The sequence below is a fragment of the Rhinolophus sinicus genome, linkage group LG06 (genome assembly GCF_036562045.2).
Source record: "Rhinolophus sinicus isolate RSC01 linkage group LG06, ASM3656204v1, whole genome shotgun sequence".
NCBI classification, from domain to species: Eukaryota; Metazoa; Chordata; class Mammalia; order Chiroptera; family Rhinolophidae; genus Rhinolophus; species Rhinolophus sinicus.
Genome location: NC_133756.1, coordinates 120,622,300 through 120,638,551, shown reverse-complemented (window position 1 = coordinate 120,638,551; position 16,252 = coordinate 120,622,300). Strand labels below are relative to the sequence as shown.

The 16,252-nt window shown below is 42.4% G+C and overlaps 1 protein-coding gene across 2 annotated transcripts in view; it reads right to left on the bottom strand.

Annotated features, from left to right (window-relative positions):
- Positions 1-10,235: 10,235 nt before the first annotated feature.
- Positions 10,236-16,252, bottom strand: part of CLPB (ClpB family mitochondrial disaggregase) — a 136,137-nt gene continuing 130,120 nt past the window's right edge. Inside the window, exons 12-16 of one of the 2 annotated variants that reach the window (XM_019744405.2) lie at positions 14,139-14,295; positions 13,520-13,593; positions 13,237-13,356; positions 12,971-13,075; positions 10,236-12,574 (exon numbers count right to left, since the gene is read on the bottom strand). In XM_019744405.2, coding sequence (XP_019599964.1) covers positions 12,326-12,574; positions 12,971-13,075; positions 13,237-13,356; positions 13,520-13,593; positions 14,139-14,295 — 705 coding nt within the window. In that variant the 3' untranslated portion in view covers positions 10,236-12,325. The remainder of the gene's footprint in view (positions 12,575-12,970; positions 13,076-13,236; positions 13,357-13,519; positions 13,594-14,138; positions 14,296-16,252) is intronic. The other variant, XM_074335827.1, reaches the window with a different exon arrangement.

The following is a 16,252-nucleotide window of genomic DNA, read 5'->3' as shown; positions in this document are numbered from 1 at the left end:
TTAGGTGTGCAACATAATTTGATATTTGTATATATTGCAAAATTATCACAAGTCTAACATCCATCACCATACAGTTATATATTTTTAATATTACATCCCATTTATTACATCGTTATTCATAACTGCAAGTTTGTACCTTCTGACCCACTTTACTTATTTCAGTCACCCCCAACCCCTGCCTCTGGCAACCACCAAAATGTTTTTTGTATCTATAAGCTTGTTTTTTTGTTGTTGTTCTTTTTTGTTTTAGATTCCACATATAGATGAGATCATACAGTAGTTGTCTTTCCCTGACTTATTTCACTTAGCACAATGCCCTCAAGGTCCATCCATGTTGTTGCAAATGGCAAGATTTCATTCTTTTTTATGTCTGAATAATATTCTATTATATACGCGGTCTGAGTATATAAGTTCGCAAACTCATCCCAGCAAAAGTGCTACATACCTCATTGCTGAATATCACTACGGTTACTTTCAAAGTACTCCCCTTGAGAAGCTTTGCACCAATGCCAGCACCTAGTCCACCCTTCAAAGCAATTCTGGAACTCTTTTTCTGGAGTGGCCATCAGAGCTGTCATTGTATTACCCTTGATGTCCTGAATGTCATCAAAATGTCTTCCTTTCAATATTTCCTTTCTCTTTGGGTAAAGAAAGAAGTCATTGGGGGCCAGATCAGGTGAGTAGGGAGGGTGTCCCAATACAGTTGTTTGTTTACTGGCTAGAAACTCCCTCACAGACAGTGCTGTGTGAGCTGGTGCATTGCAGGATGCAAGAGCCGTGAATTGTCGGCGAAAAGTTCAGGTCGTCTAACTTTTTCATGCAGCCTTTTCAGCACTTCCAAATAATAAACTTGGTTAAATGTTTTCCAGTTGGTACAAATCCATAATGAATAATCCCTCTGATATCAAAAAAGGTTAGCAACATCATGTGACTCTTGATTTGGCATCACGGACCTTTTATGGTCATGGAGTTGGCTGACTTCCATTGTGCACTTTGATGCTGTATTTCAGGGTCATATTGGTACACCCATGTTTCATCTCCAGTGACAACATGGCCCAAAACATCATCTTTCTTCTCTGAAAGGTCTTGGCAAACTTTGACTTTCCTTTGCTTTTGTTCATCAGTGAGCTCCTTCGGGACCATTTTTGTACACACCTTTCTCAGGCCAAGATTGTCAGCTAAGATTTTCCTAACTGTTTCTCTATCGATGTTTACTTGGTCTGCTATGCTTCTCACAGTCAGCTGATGATTTTGATGCACAATTTGATGAATTTTTGCAATGTTTTTGTCGGTTCTGCTCGTTACTGGCCGCACTGACCTCTCTTCATCAGTGATACGTTCTCCCTCCTCAGAAAAATGTTTAATCCATTTGTACACCGCCGTTTTCTTCATGGCACTATCCCCATAAACTTGGACTAACATGTCCCTGATTTCACTTCTACTCTTACCAACTTTAACAAGAAATTTAATGGTTTTTCTTTTGCTGTAATTCAAGCTCATTCTCGCGACGGCACACAAAAACACACAATAATGAACGCCACTCAGCAAGACACCGCCACACGTTGACATGAACACAGCTGTAAGACACTGATATACCAAGGTTATAAAACCTTACCGAGCTGTTTGTACAGTGCTGCCAATGTAAGCACATGGTGACAAGTTCGTGAACTTGTCAGACCATGTGTGTGTATACACACCACACACACACACACACACACACACACTATCTATCCATCCACTGATGGACACTTGTTTCCATATCTCGGCTATTGTATTAGGTTGGTGCAAAATTGTGGTTTTTGCAGTTTTTAACCTTTTAAATCGCAATTACTTTTGCACCAACCTAATAAATGCTGCTGCAGTGAACATGGGGGTTGCATATATTTTTTCAAGTTAAGAATTTTTGTTTTCTTTGGATAAATACCCTAAAGTGGAACTGCTGGATTGTATGGTAGTTCTATTTTAATTTTTTGAGGAACCTCCATAGACTCGCTTCTAATGAAGAGTATGGTGGGAATAATTGTGTGCTACTTCTGAGACCTAGATCATACAAGACAGCTGCTCTGCCTAACTCTTAGATTACTTTGGGGACACTAACGGCCACATTGTGAGGACTTTAAGCTGGTATGCTTTAGTCATCAGGAAATTATAATTATATATTTGCCCGAAAAATCCAGCTGGATGAGAAGTTACTGTAATGGGGAGAAACCATCAAAGATAAACCCAAATCATGAAATTATGCCATAGAAAGCTCAGCGAGTGATTTGTTCTCCCAGCAAGCACCTGGTAAGCATCTAGTTTGTGTCTGAGTATGCCCAGATAAACCAGTTTTGTAATTTTAACCTGTTAAATACGAACCTTGACCTCTTTAATACAGCTTTATTAGAACATAGTTTAACTTTTTAAAATTAATAGGCTTTATTTTTTAGAGCAGCTTTAGGTTCACAGTGAAATTGAGTGGAAAGTATAGAGTTCCCACATACCATCCCACACCCCAAGAGGCTTTCCCCCTATAGTTTACATAGGGTTCACTCTTTGTTGTACATTCCATGGATTTTGACACACGTATGACATGTACCATTATCCATCATACAGAATAGTTTCACTGCCCTAACATTCTTCTGTGCTCCACCTATTCATCTGCACCCCTCAAGCTCCAGGAAACCACTGATATTTTTTACTGTCATCATAGTTTTGCCTTTTCCAGAATTATAGTTGGAAACATACAGTAGGTAGCCTTTTCAGGTTGGCTTCTTTCACTTAGTAATATGAGTTTACGGTTTTGCCATGTCTTTTCATGGCTTGGGAGCTCACTTTTTTAGCATTGAATAATATTCCATTGCCTGGATGCATCAAAGTTTGCTTCTCCATTTGCCTGTTGAAGAATATCTTGGTTGCTTCCAAGTGTTGGCTATTATAGATAAAGCTGCTATAAACATTTCTGTGCAGATTTTTGTGTGGACATAAGTTTTCAACATTTTGGGGTAAATACCAAGTAGCACGACTATAGGATCATGTGGTGTAAGTATGGTTAGTTTTCTAAGAAACTGTCAAACTGTCTTCCAAAGTGGCTGTATCATGTTGCATTCCTATGAGAGTTCTTTTTGCTCCACGCCCTCACCAGCATGTGTGTGAGTGTTTCGGATGTTGGCTTTTCCAATAGGTGTGTAGCGGTATCCCATTTTAATTTGCAATTCCCTAATGACATATGATGTTGACCATCTTTTCATAGACTTACTTGCCATCCGTATCACTTCTTTGAAGAGGTGTCTGCTCAGATCTTTTGCCCATTTTGTAATCTGGATGTTCATTTTGTTATTGTTGGGTTTTAAGAGTTCTTTGTATATTTTGGATACCAGAACTTTATCAGACATGTGTTTTGCAAATGTTTTCTCCCAGTTTATGGCTTATCTTTCCATTCTCTTGACATTTAACTTTGATACATTGGAAAAACCTACTTTCTAAAAGATTTTTTCTTTAAATTGATATTTTTTGATATAAAAATTGAGACAATTCACATCATAAAACTCACCCTTTAACATGTACAATTCAATGGTTGCACAAAGTTGTGTAACCATTACCACTATGTAATTCCAGCACATTTCCATTTACTCCAAAAAGAACACCCCTACCCATTATCAGTCACGCCCACTCTCCTCTTCCCCGATGCCTGGTAACCATTACTTATCTTTGTCTCTATGGATTGGCCTATCTGAACATTTTCATATAAACGGAATCATAACACGTGCTGCTCTTTTGTAACTGCCTTCTTTCATTTAGCATGTTTTCAGGTTTTTTCCATGTTGTAGCACAAATCAGTGCTTCATTCTTTTTATGGCTAAACAATCATCCATTGTAAAGATATACCACATTTTGTTTATCCACTCATCTGTTGGTGGACATTGGCGTTTTCTACTTTTGGCTTTTTGAACATTCAAATAAGCTTTTGTGTTGGTTATATTTTCGTCTCTTAGGTATATACTTAGGAGTGGAATTATATGTCCATTGCTGGGACATATGGAATCTCTGTTTAATCTTTTTTTTTTCTTTTTAAAGATTTTATTGGGGAAGGGGAACAGGACTTTATTGGGGAACAGTGCGCACTTCCGGGACTTTTTTTTATTCCAAGTCAAGTTGTTGTTCTTTCAATCTTAGTTGTGGAGGGCGCAGCTCAGCGCCAGGTCCAGATGCCGTTGCTAGTTGCAGGGGGCGCAACCCACCATCCCTTGCGGGACTCGAGGAGTTGAACTGGCAACGTTGTGGGTGAGAGCCCACTGGCCCATGTGGGAATCGAACCGACAGCCTTCAGAGTTAGGAGCATGGAGCTCCAACCGCCTGAGACACCGGGCTCGCCCCTCTGTTTAATCTTTTGAGGGACTGCTAGACTGTTTTCCAGAGTGGGTCCATCATTTTACATTCCAAGTTTCTCCACATCTTCATCAACACTTGTTATTGTGTCTTTTTGAGTACAGCCAATGTAGTGGGTGTGTAGTGGTATCTCATTGGGGTTTTGATTTGCATTTCCTTGATGGCTAACTGATGGCTTACTGGCCATTTGTATATCTTCTTTGGAGAAGTGTCTATTCAGGCCCTTTCCCATTTTTAAATTAGGCTGTCTTTTTATTGTCGAGTTGTAAAAATTATTTACTCTGGACAACAGACTGGCCAAAGAAGGATGGGGGTTTTGGAGGAAATGCTGTTACTGTTGATAAGATTTAGGATGTGACCATGACATAGGCGCCTGAGGTGGGCAAAGGCAGGAAAGGTTCACTAAATGTAAGGAAAGCAGGGTGTTGGATAAGTCATTCATGGAAAGTTGAAGCCACAAAGAATGATACCATGTTTTGGGGAAGAAAATGATACAAGGGCTAAAATCTTCCTTGAATGAGGGACAGTTATTGAGAGATAGGTAGGGCAACAAAAGGGCTGAAGAATCAAACTGCTAAATTAAAAAAGCAAAACACAAAACCCTGGAAGGATGAGAAGTAATCATGGAGAATTAGTGAGGGCTCACTTCCTGGGTCTGACAATAAAAGCAGCACCCGCTTAAGAGAGCTACAGGGGAAGCAACATCTTAGGGAACAGCCAAAAATAAGCAATGACATTAGAAGACAGTAAAGGTGAAGAGATGAAGCAAATGTTCCAGTAAGAAGGTGCTTACACAGAAGACCTTACTGATTATAGAAGGTAAGTGCTGGAGGGCACAGTGGAAGGGCTGGGAAGCAGTGTGTGACGTGGTGGTGGGTGACCACTGAGGTTCAGACCTCTTGGGAACCGTGAGGCATGGTGGGATTAGACTTGAATGATGATACTTAGAGGACGGTGAGCATAGTTCCGGGACTGTGGTGGAGGCTACATTCCTTATTTGTGCAACTGCTCATGGCCCTGCACAATGGTGACTTCCCTCTCCACTGCCAATTCCATATTCCCCGTGTCCTAGTCAACTCCTTAGATCCTTAGGGTTCTTTGCCCAGTGGGTGACCCAAATCTTTCTTCTTTAAGAATCCGAGTCCTTAGTGGTCCTGGTATCTAATACTTAAATCAATTAGGACCACAATAAATTGTTGAAATAAATCTGAGAAAAACACCCAGAATGTTCTTTTTCAATTTCACCTTTTTCCATACTAGTCCATCTTGCCTTATGATTTGTAGTCTTCCCTCTATGTCTCTGAACATTTTAAGCACATTTCTTTTAGATTCAGATTCTTATAGTACAATTCTCAGAATGCAAATTCTCCCATTTACTGCATCTGCTGACTTTTCCTTTTCTTCATGGTGGTTTCCTTTCTTCCTTCCTCCTTTTTTTTTTTTTGGTAAGTTTTCCTTATTAGCACATTTTCAATAGGACTTGTTTTTCCACAGGTTCCTTTGTGAAAACTTGAAGACAGAAATATCCTTACAAAATAGTTTTGTTTGCTTCTGTGGGATCCTATAGGTTTCACTGGCCTAGGACCAGCTTTTTGTGCTTTTCATCTTGACTTCCTAGTAACATTTGGGTATTGTGAATTTGGACCATATTCTCAAAAACAGAAAGTGTATTAGTTTCTTTGTGACTTCTGCTTACATCCCCGAGTGATGGAAGATTTGCTTGTATTTTCCTACTGATTCCCAGGCCCCTGAGCAGTGCTTTTCTAATCTTCATCTCACAAGGAAGTGGTCCTTTGAGGTTCCCGTCTCCATGCTGAAGCCCCAGGACTCAGCCTATATCTTGGTCCCAAGTCTCTATGAATTCCTTGACCTTCTCTCACACATCCTCTGATTTGGGGTTCCCATTCATTTGGGGCACTTTGGGATTTCCCATATTTTAGTTTCAAGCCCAGTTGTGTGTTGGACATTCTGCCTGCCCCCCGTCCCCACCCCCACCCCCGGTTACCTATTCAATATTTTTATATTTGAGGTGGGAAGGGAGTTTACCTGGAACTACTCCAGCTGTTGTATATTGGTCAGAAGTCACTCCAAACCATTCTGCACAATACAATTAAAGGGTCTTTTAAAAACACAAATATGGTCATTTCATTCTCTTAGCATACCATTCAAGGTACTATGAAATCAGAAAATTTGCCTCTTTAGCTCAATTTTCCACTTTCTCTTCTCCATATCCACATAATCTACACTCCAGTCAGACTCCCCTTTCCTTCCTCTCATAATTGTAGCAAGGGCTATGTTGACGGTAGCTAAATGGACTTATTCTCTAGTTTGCACACTATCAAGTGGGATTGTAGTGACTGACAGCAGTAGTAACTCCTGTCTCCTGAAAGCCTAGATCCAGAAAACAACAGCTCCACAGAGCTTCACCTCTGGACACTGTAGGGTAACATGACTTTAGTTAATTGTATTTAATTACAAAAAAATGCTGAGTCGAATTAGGTTTGCATTGAATTATAAATTAAGAATTGACATTTTAATATTGTCATCCTTTCCAAGAACCTAGTATGTCTTTTTATTTGTCAGATCTTGTTTTAAGCCCTTCAATATGATTTTCTTTTCTTGTTAAATTTATTAAGTGTTATATAATTTTGAATAGGCAACACATTAATATGATTCAACATTTAAAAGTGTAAATATGAATATAGTGAATTTTATTTTCCATTGCTTCCCCCTCTCTCTACCCCATTCTCCTCTTCTGGAGGTATTTTATGTATATATATAAACAACTATATACACCTATGTGTTGCAATTATGAAATACTTTCCCTGTTACTGTTTCTAGTTGATTATTGCTAGAATAGAAAAAACTTGATTTTTTGTAAATTTGTCTAATTTATTTCAATCCTCACCAGATTTCCTTATTAATGCTAATAGGTTTTACTACAGCTTCGTGGATTTCTTAAATACAGTCATATATCCGCAAAACAAGATAATTATTATTTTCCAATATTTATATCCATTAAGTTTTCTTGCTAAATGCTTTCACCTAAATTTTTAAAGCAATGTTGAATCTTGTCTTATTTCAGACTTTAATAGAAATAGCTTTAGCATTTACAATTAAAAATATTTGCTATTGGTTCTTGATGCATAATTTCCTTTTACTTAGTTATCAAATCATATTCAAAACTGTAACATTCTATCAAATGCTTTTTCAGCATATACTAATAAAATTTATCGCTTTTCATTTAAAAAACTTTACTTTGAAATAATTTTATTTACAGAAAAGTTGCAAAAACAATACAGAGTTCCTGTGCATATACCTTTACTCAGATTTTCCAGATGTTAGTACTTTACTTTCGTTTCACCATTCTGTGTGTATATATATATGTGTATGTATACATATATATGTATCTGTGCATGCTGTATATATAATTTAAAGTTTTCTGAGACATTTGCAAATTGTCTTTGCCTTTAATTTCTAAATACTTCATTGTATATTTTAAAAAAACAAGGACATTCTTTTACCTAATATTATCAAAATAAGAAAATTAACATTAGTAATAGTCTATAATCATTTAATAATCTTCAAATTCTTGATGTAGTGGATTACATTGGATTTCCTGATACTGAGGCTTGGATAGCCAAAATAAACCGTATGTGACCACAGTGTACAATTTTATTTTATTTGGAATTTGTGCATTTATAGTCAGTCATAGGTGAGATTAGGCTATCAGGTTTGCGTATTAATGGTACACTGGCCTTTAAAAAATCAATTGAGTATCTTTTAATCTTTTCCCATGGTCTGAAGCAGTTTATAGAATAATTAAAAATTACAGGCCAGTGAGCTGCACCCTCTACAGTTAGATTGAGAACAATGGCTCAACCTGGAGCTGGGCTGCCGTGAGCAGCCAGCAGCCCGTGGGGAGCGTGAGTGGCCGGCAGCCAGCGTGAGTGGCCGGCAGCCAGTGTGAGTGGCCGGCAGCTGGCAAGAGCTGCCGTGAGCTGCTGTGAGCGGCCGACCGGCGACCAACCGCATCAGCCAGGGGGAGCACAAGGCTCATAATACCACCAGAATGGGCCATGGAGCTGTGTCCTACACAACTTGACTGAGAAACGACTGCTTGACTTGGAGTTGGGGGTGGGGGAGGCGGCGGGGGGGAAAAAATTACAACTCTTCTATTTTTTTGGGCTGAGTGATAGCCACAGTGGTGTTTGTTCATTTTGTGATAATTCACTGAACTATATACTTATGATTTGTGCACTTTTCCATATATAGATCAATAAAAAAATTTAAATAAAAGAATACAATCTTCTAAAAGGATAAAATTTTAATCATCGTTCCAATTTCTTCTTTGGTAATTTATCTATTCCTTATCGTTTTTTTTTTTTGCTCTTTTCCTTTTATTAGGCTAAGACGGTTTTATCTGTTATTAGTATTTTCAAAGAATCATTTTTCTATTTATGCTTTTTTCTTTTAGTTTCCTACTTTATTAACTTTATTAGTCCATTTCCTATTTTCTTATGGCTTAAATGTGTTTTTTATTTCTAAATTTCTATAATACTCACTATGAATCTTTGAGTTTTTCTTTTGAACAATACAGGTGTTACGTTTTCATTTCCAAGTTCAGCCTTATGCATTCCAACAAACTCAACAAGGTACCTGAGTCTTGCTTTGCCCCATTTGCTCAAGGGTTCAACCCTGGCAGGCCCTCCTGCTTAGCCACAAGCACATGACAAATAAATATGTGCTCAGGGAACAAATTAACAGTGCCCTGTCCTGGAACTTACTGTGAACATCTGTGCCACAGGGCCCACCATTCATCCCAATACCTGGACAGTCACCATGTACTGGCACTGAGCCAGGTTCCATGAATAGGGCAGAACTAAACAACTGGGTATCTGTCCTCTTGGAGCTTACATTCTAGTAACAAAAACAGACATAGAACAAGTAATGCAAGTATTACTTGTATTACCTAGTATTGCTTAGGATGTATAGAAGTATGGTCCAATATCACCTAGAAGGTCTAGCTCAGAATCCCTAGAAGTGATACTTAAGTTCCTCAGAATCTGAGAGTCCTCTACCCTCTTTTCAGAAAGGTAGCTATTGAGTTTTCTTGTACAAAAGTTATCTGGTTTTGGGGTGATTGGTTAGCTCAGTTGGTTAGAGCATGGAGCTAATAACACCAAGGTTGCCGGTTTGATCCCCGCATGGGCCACTGTGAGCTGCAACCTCCTTAAAAAAAAAAAAAAAAGGTATTTGGTTTTGAGTTATATGCCTGCTGCTCTTGGCCAGTTAATTGAACCAAAGGACTGACAGCCAGGCCAAAGAACTTTATCCAATAGGAATGCTCCACACAGGATGGTCACTACTGACTTAATTAGAGCCTCTAAGATAAATCTGTGTAAGAGTAAAAGAAAAAACAGGTAACAGGAGAGACAAAGCAGGAAAGGAACAGTAATCATAATGGCAGTCACAAATCCTATGGTATTGGATTAGAACTGCAGGTATCGTCAACAAGAACTCATGGTTTTTGATAATATACAGATGGAGAGACATAATAATAAATTCCGATGTATGTGATATGTTAACATACATACATATATTTCCTAGCTCTGTGCTGAAAGGGCCGAGAAACAATGACAGTCCAGTAGCAATGAACACACCGAGTGCCCAGATCTTGTTTTCTAAGTACCATTCTCAAATAAAAGGAACCAGGTGCTGTTTGGACAAATGGCTCATGTCAGGGCTGGGACAGGAAAAACATGTGAGCTTGGAACATCTTGTGGTGCCAGAAAGTAAGGAAGTGCTACCAAAAAAAAAAAAAAAAAAAAAGATGGGGGAAATACTTAAAGAACAAAGGAGCCAAATTGAAAGAGTTCCCAATGGCCAAATCTAGGGCAAAAGGAGCAACAAAATAAACTCTATTAGTACCAGATTATAACTCGTAGAAGAAAACAAATATCTATTAGTTTATACTGATATAAATTATTGAATAAATAAATGGGAGGAAAAGAGACAGGTCTTCCTTACAGAATACCAATGAATAAATATAGATGGAATAAGGAAACAGAGAGTTATCATTAGGCAAATAGAACAGTAATACTTGCTTAAGTAAGAACCATTGGAGGACGCTAAAATCCGTGAGCAAAATTCTAAGGGTATATAAGACATTTATACAACTTCCAAGTATCTCCCCATAAGATTCTTAGTAATTTCAAAGGCGAAATTTATAATTTGATAGTGGAGAAACCTGACACATACCATCTCAGCCATGTGATCAAAGTTAACTTTATCCCCTGCTACGAGGCACTGAGAAGGGCACAGCATCACTTCTGGGGTAGTCACACCAAAAATGCAGAGCCTCAATCTAATCATGTAAAAACAGTAGACAAACCCAAAGTGAGGGACATTCCACAGAATAACCAGCCTGGACATTTCAAGTGTCAAGGTCATGATAGGCAAAGAAAGATGGTGGAACTGTCACAGGTGGAGGGAGATGAAAGAAACAAGACTACAAAATGCAATGCGAATCCTAGGTTAGATCCTGGACCAGAAAAAGAACATCAATGGAACAACTGGCCAAATTTGAATGTCTAGTCCTACAAACAGATTAGTTTGTAGGACTATTAATTTCCTGATTATAATAATTATACCATGGTTTTGTAAGATGTTAGTATTAGAAGCTAGGCGAAGGATATATGGGAACTCTCCTATTTTTGCAACTTTCTGTAAGTCTAAAATTATTTCAAGACAAGAATAAAAAAAATAGCAGCTACTGAAGTAGGGGAAAGCAGACACAGCTCCCGGAGGGACGAGCTGGTGATTGCTGACACCTGCGGGAGCCTGCGCCCTGGAGCCTGCTGACTGCCTTATACCCACCATATTGTTATGACATTCTTCCATCACCCAATGGGCTTTGAATCCTGCCCCATCTTCTGTTTCCTGAAAGAGATGAGCTAACACCAAAGGAGGGTTCCCAAATGGCCCTGCAGGGGGAAGGCGATGAGGTGATCATCCATGGTAGGGGCTACTGCAGACGCTGCCCAAGGACACACAAGATCTTGCTGTGACTTCCTAAGCTGAGGCTGAAACATGGATACAGCATGGGGCAGCTGTTTACTCTAGGCTAACTTAGCTGGGACAGTACAGACAGGGCTGAGGTAGCCTTCATGGCCACCGAGCTCTCCCCCTACACCTCCCTACAGCTATGCTGTCAGTCCCCTGAAGGAGGCCCCAGAGAGCTAAGCTGGCTCGGTCATTTGGTACTGTCCAGTCCCAGAGTAGGCTGGGGGTAGTGACCCAGTCAGCCTTCCTCCCAGAGGTGTCCTATGCTGGCCTAGTTCCAAGGCTGGGGAAATCTGGTCCGGCCTGAGCTCAGACGTGGGGTGAGGAGGAACAGTAGCTATGATATGGCAGTGCAAAGTGGAAGGGTTCTATGGATTCCTTCCCCTTGGAATTTTTGGGCATGGGAAAGAGGTAGCTACAGCCTAACCTGCAGAACCTCTGTGCCTAGGCCTCTGCACTCTTTCCCCACTCTCCGTGGAGACATTCTGGAGACTCAGTTGCATGAGGGCCAGCACAGGGTGGCAGGTCACAGTCTGGTCCCTGTCTTCTTCCAGCCAGATCTGTTCTTAGCTGCCATAGTTCTGAGCTTCAGGGAACACGATAATGTTCCAGAGACTATGGGGCACGAGGATCATGCTGAAGGACAGACATAAGGGACCTCCCTCTCAGAGACTCGTTAGCAAGTTTTAGACCCACAATGAAGGGGCCAGGGGAGGACAAAATTCCTGCTCTGGACTTTGAAGCTAAGGAAGGGTTTTGCAGGGGCTGCGAGGAGGCAAGAGGCCTGAGGCTGGGTGGAGAGGAGCGAGCAGTATGAGGGGAAGGTCGGTCAGTTGCCATGCCACAGCCGAGGGGCCTTTATTGGAGGCTGAGGGCACGTATATGCAGGTAACTAGAGGGTGTGGCACACCTTCTCAGGGTGGAGTGGTGCCCGGATGTCCAGTTTGTGGGTTTTGCTGTCCTTATCAATGATCTCCAGCCGCAGCTTGGGTGGACGCTTCTCAGCCTGCGGTGAGGGCAGCTCAGGGCTCTTGAGTAGCTGCTTGTCCGAATCCTCCACAGTGATGCGCAGAGTACAGCCCCCTGGCAGCAGGTCCTGCTCATAGGCAGCTGCCAGCTGGTTTACCACACGGCGCTCTACCTGCAGATGGCAAGTGAAGCGGTCGTCATTGCCAAGGCCTGGGCCAGCCTGTGGCCTGAGCATGGAGGCCAGGCTCTGTCACTTACTGCTGGGACAAGTACTTACACTGAGCTTCAGTTTTCTCATCTGCAAAGGACTAATCACACACAACTTGCACGACTGTGCAAATGACTCAATGATGTCAGTTTCTGACGTTCCCAACTCAGTTTCCCATCTGGAAGGGGTTCATTCTCGGTTACCCTCTGGAAAGGGGCTTGACTTGGTCATCTTGTGTTTTTGGTTCTCAAGGGGCATCTGCTCTGGGTATGAACAATTCCAGACTGGGAGCCCAGGGGCTGGGTGTGGGGGCACCGGGCAGGAGCGTGTGGAGGCGCCTCACTTGTCTCCTGTGCTCACCTCATGCTTGATGGAACGGGCCCCATAGTGCACATTGTAGCCGTCGACCAACACGTCTGCCACCTCACGGTCCCAGAGCAGCGTGATGTTGTGCCTTTGCTTGGCCTGAGAAAGGTTAGACAGGAGTGTGCCTGCATGTGGCTCAGTGCTTCCCATTGCTCCCCACTCATGCCTGGGCCTGGGCCAGTGAGAGACTGTGTGCCCCAGGGCCCCTGACCCCACACCACCGTGGTCCATCCCCACCCACGGGCAGTCCCCGCTCTTACTCGCTTGGCCCAGAAGTTCAGTTCCTTGTTGACTAGCTGGATGAGCTCCGAGTGGCAGAAGGGGAGGAAATAGACGATTTCATTGATTCGTCCCAGAAACTCATCCCTCCGGAAGTGAGCCTGCGGGGCCAGATAAAGGGTGGGGTGAACTCAGTGACCCAGACGGGGATAAAGGCAATGACTGAACCCCAGTGGGGAAGATATGGGGACTTCTACAGCTTTAGAATGGCTAAGGGAATCCCCTCCATCTGAGGTTCCATCAGGAAGGACAAAGACCTCTTACTTTCAGGATGGGGCGGATCACATTCTCCTTGAAGTTCTTTGAGATGGTGATCTTGTCATTCATCTGGACATCCCCTGTGGAGACAGAATCAGAAACTGCCTATTGCCACAGGGGACTGTGCGGAACGCGCCTGCCCTCTGGCCTCCATGAAAAGAGCCCTGGCCCGATGGTCTATGTGATCCCCGTCAGCACCTCAGCGTCTCTGGGCTTTGGCCTGGTCTTCTTACCTGAACAATGAGAGGACTGGATTGGGTACTTTCTGAGGCCCTTTCAGCTCTCATGTGCTATAAAACCTGGGGTTCCTTATGGTGGAAGCAGTGTCAGGGAGGGGAGAGGGGAAGGAAAGGGAGTCAGCCTCTTCCTGGCCCCTTACCCTGGGGTGGCTCTGTCCATTCATCTGCCTGTAAACCTCTTGTCACTTTCTTGAAGAAGTGAGGGCACGGTCTCTCTCCACTATCTGGTATGGTTCTTGGTGTCTGGTCATTGCCAGCTATGGACAAAACTGCCTACCTAGACCCTCACCAAGGCCTGGGACCCCAGTGCCATCCTTGCCCCCAGGAGATGTGCTGGTGGCCTGGGCACTTGCCCAGTTGCCAACAGTTCAGGCCATATGCCATACCAAGGTTCTCGGCGATGCGGCTGTGGTTCATCTCCAAAGCTTCCTGCCTCAGCTGCAGTGCGTGCTGTGCGATCTCGTCGCTGGCCACGTTGGAGGTCATGATGAAGATGGCATCCTTGCAATCGATGGTCTTCCCTTTTCCATCTGTCAGCCGGCCCTGGGAAAGAACAGTGACTGCATGGTCAGGGAGCTATAAGGCTGGGCACCTCTTCCAGGAGGTTTCTCCAGAACCGCTGTGCCTCTCCCACCCTTGGCAGTCAGCTGCTCGCTCTTCTGGGTTCTCTGAGCACTGTTCTCACACCTTGGCTGCACCTCAGTGCCCTAGGCTACAAATGCTCCACCTACCGAGAGTGCCTCCAGGCAAGAACGTACCTGCTGTGTGTCACCAATCAGGGCACCCAATCATCCCTGGCACCCAGAAGTCAGCCTGATTTCACATGCATCCATCCAACACACTTTCTTGGAAGCCCACTCTGGTCCAGGCTCTGTGTTAGGGCACTGGTGACTCACTGAGCCTTTGACAGGCTCCCAGTCCAGAGGAGTGACACTTAGGAAACCAGCAATGACAATTCAGTGGGCTAAGTGTTATGAAAAGAAAAGCCCAGGTGGCTGTAAAAGTTTTACTGGGCCACTGTGAGGACCAGATATGGTCATACTCGAGAAAGATCCTTAGTTAACCAAGCTGTACAAATGCTCTGAACTGTCATTACTAAGCAAACACATATATTTGTTGGATCCAAATGAACTGAAACAGGTATAGTCTCTGCATCTTTGTAGCTATTGTCTGGCCTGACAGAGAAGGATAAAAAGTGAGGCTCCTCCTTTAATCAACATGGGAAGTTTCCTTGGAATCTTTAGCTCTTTCTAGAAGTGACATAGAAGAAAGCATCTATACTGGAGACAGATGCACCAAGGAAAGAGAAAAGGAGCAACAGCAGACGGAAGAGACAGAAGAGTAAGAAGGAGCTCTTCCCACCCAGTAAACCTCAAGGCTACCACTGCATGACAGCACTCTGCAGTCATTTAAAACAAAAGCAATGATCAGGGCCTCACTGAGAGGAACTGATGGAGTAACAACAGTGGACAGTGGACACATGGGCACTTCCATCATGGTGTCCTGTTTAGTGTTTTCCACGCACTACTGCATTGGGCCCACTAAAAGCTCCAAGAAGGCAGAGGCTGGGTCTTGTTCTCAATGGGTCCTGGAACAGTATTTGGCACATAGTAGGTATTCAGTACCTGCTTGCTGAATGCCTGAATCCTTACAACCTCTACAGAGAAACTGAGGCTCAGAGAGGTTAAGAAACTCATTCAAGGTCTCATAGCTAGAAAATATTAGAGCTGAGGGTCAAACCGTTTCACCCCAGAGCCCGTGCCCTTCCCTTTTGCACCAGGCGACTGAGGTCCTATCAACAGTGCTGGATAAATGAGGCTCCACACAATTTTCTTTCCCTAAATAAAATTTTCCGACTCAACAAGAAAACAATCCAATTAAAAAATGGGCAGAGGACCTGAACAGACAATTCTCCCAAGAAGACATACAAACAGCCAACAAATATATGAGAAAAGTGTTCAACTTCACTAGCTATTAGGGAAATGCAAATCAAAACCACAATGAGATACCTGTTAGAATGGCGATTATCAACAAGATAAGTAATAGCAAGTGTTCGAGAGGCTGTGGAGAAAAAGAGACCCTCATACACTGTTGGTGGGAATGTAAATTGGTATAGTCACTATGGAAAACAGTATGGAGGTTCCTAAAAAAAATTAAGAGTAGAATTACCATATGATCCAGCAATCCTTCTTCTTGGTATCTACCCAAAAAATCTGAAAACATTTATGTACCTCTATGTTTACTGCAGCATTATTCATGGTGGCCAAGACATGGAAACAACGAAAGTGTCCTTCAATAGATGATTGGATAAAGAAGATGTGGTACATACCGTGTTTCTCCAAAAATAAGACCTAGCAGGACCATCAGCTCTAATGTGTCTTTTGGAGCAAAAATTAACATAAGACCCGGTCTTATTTTACTATAAGACCCGGTCTTACATAATATAAGACCTGGTTCTATATTAATTTTTGCTCCAGAAGATGCTTTAGAGCTGATTGTC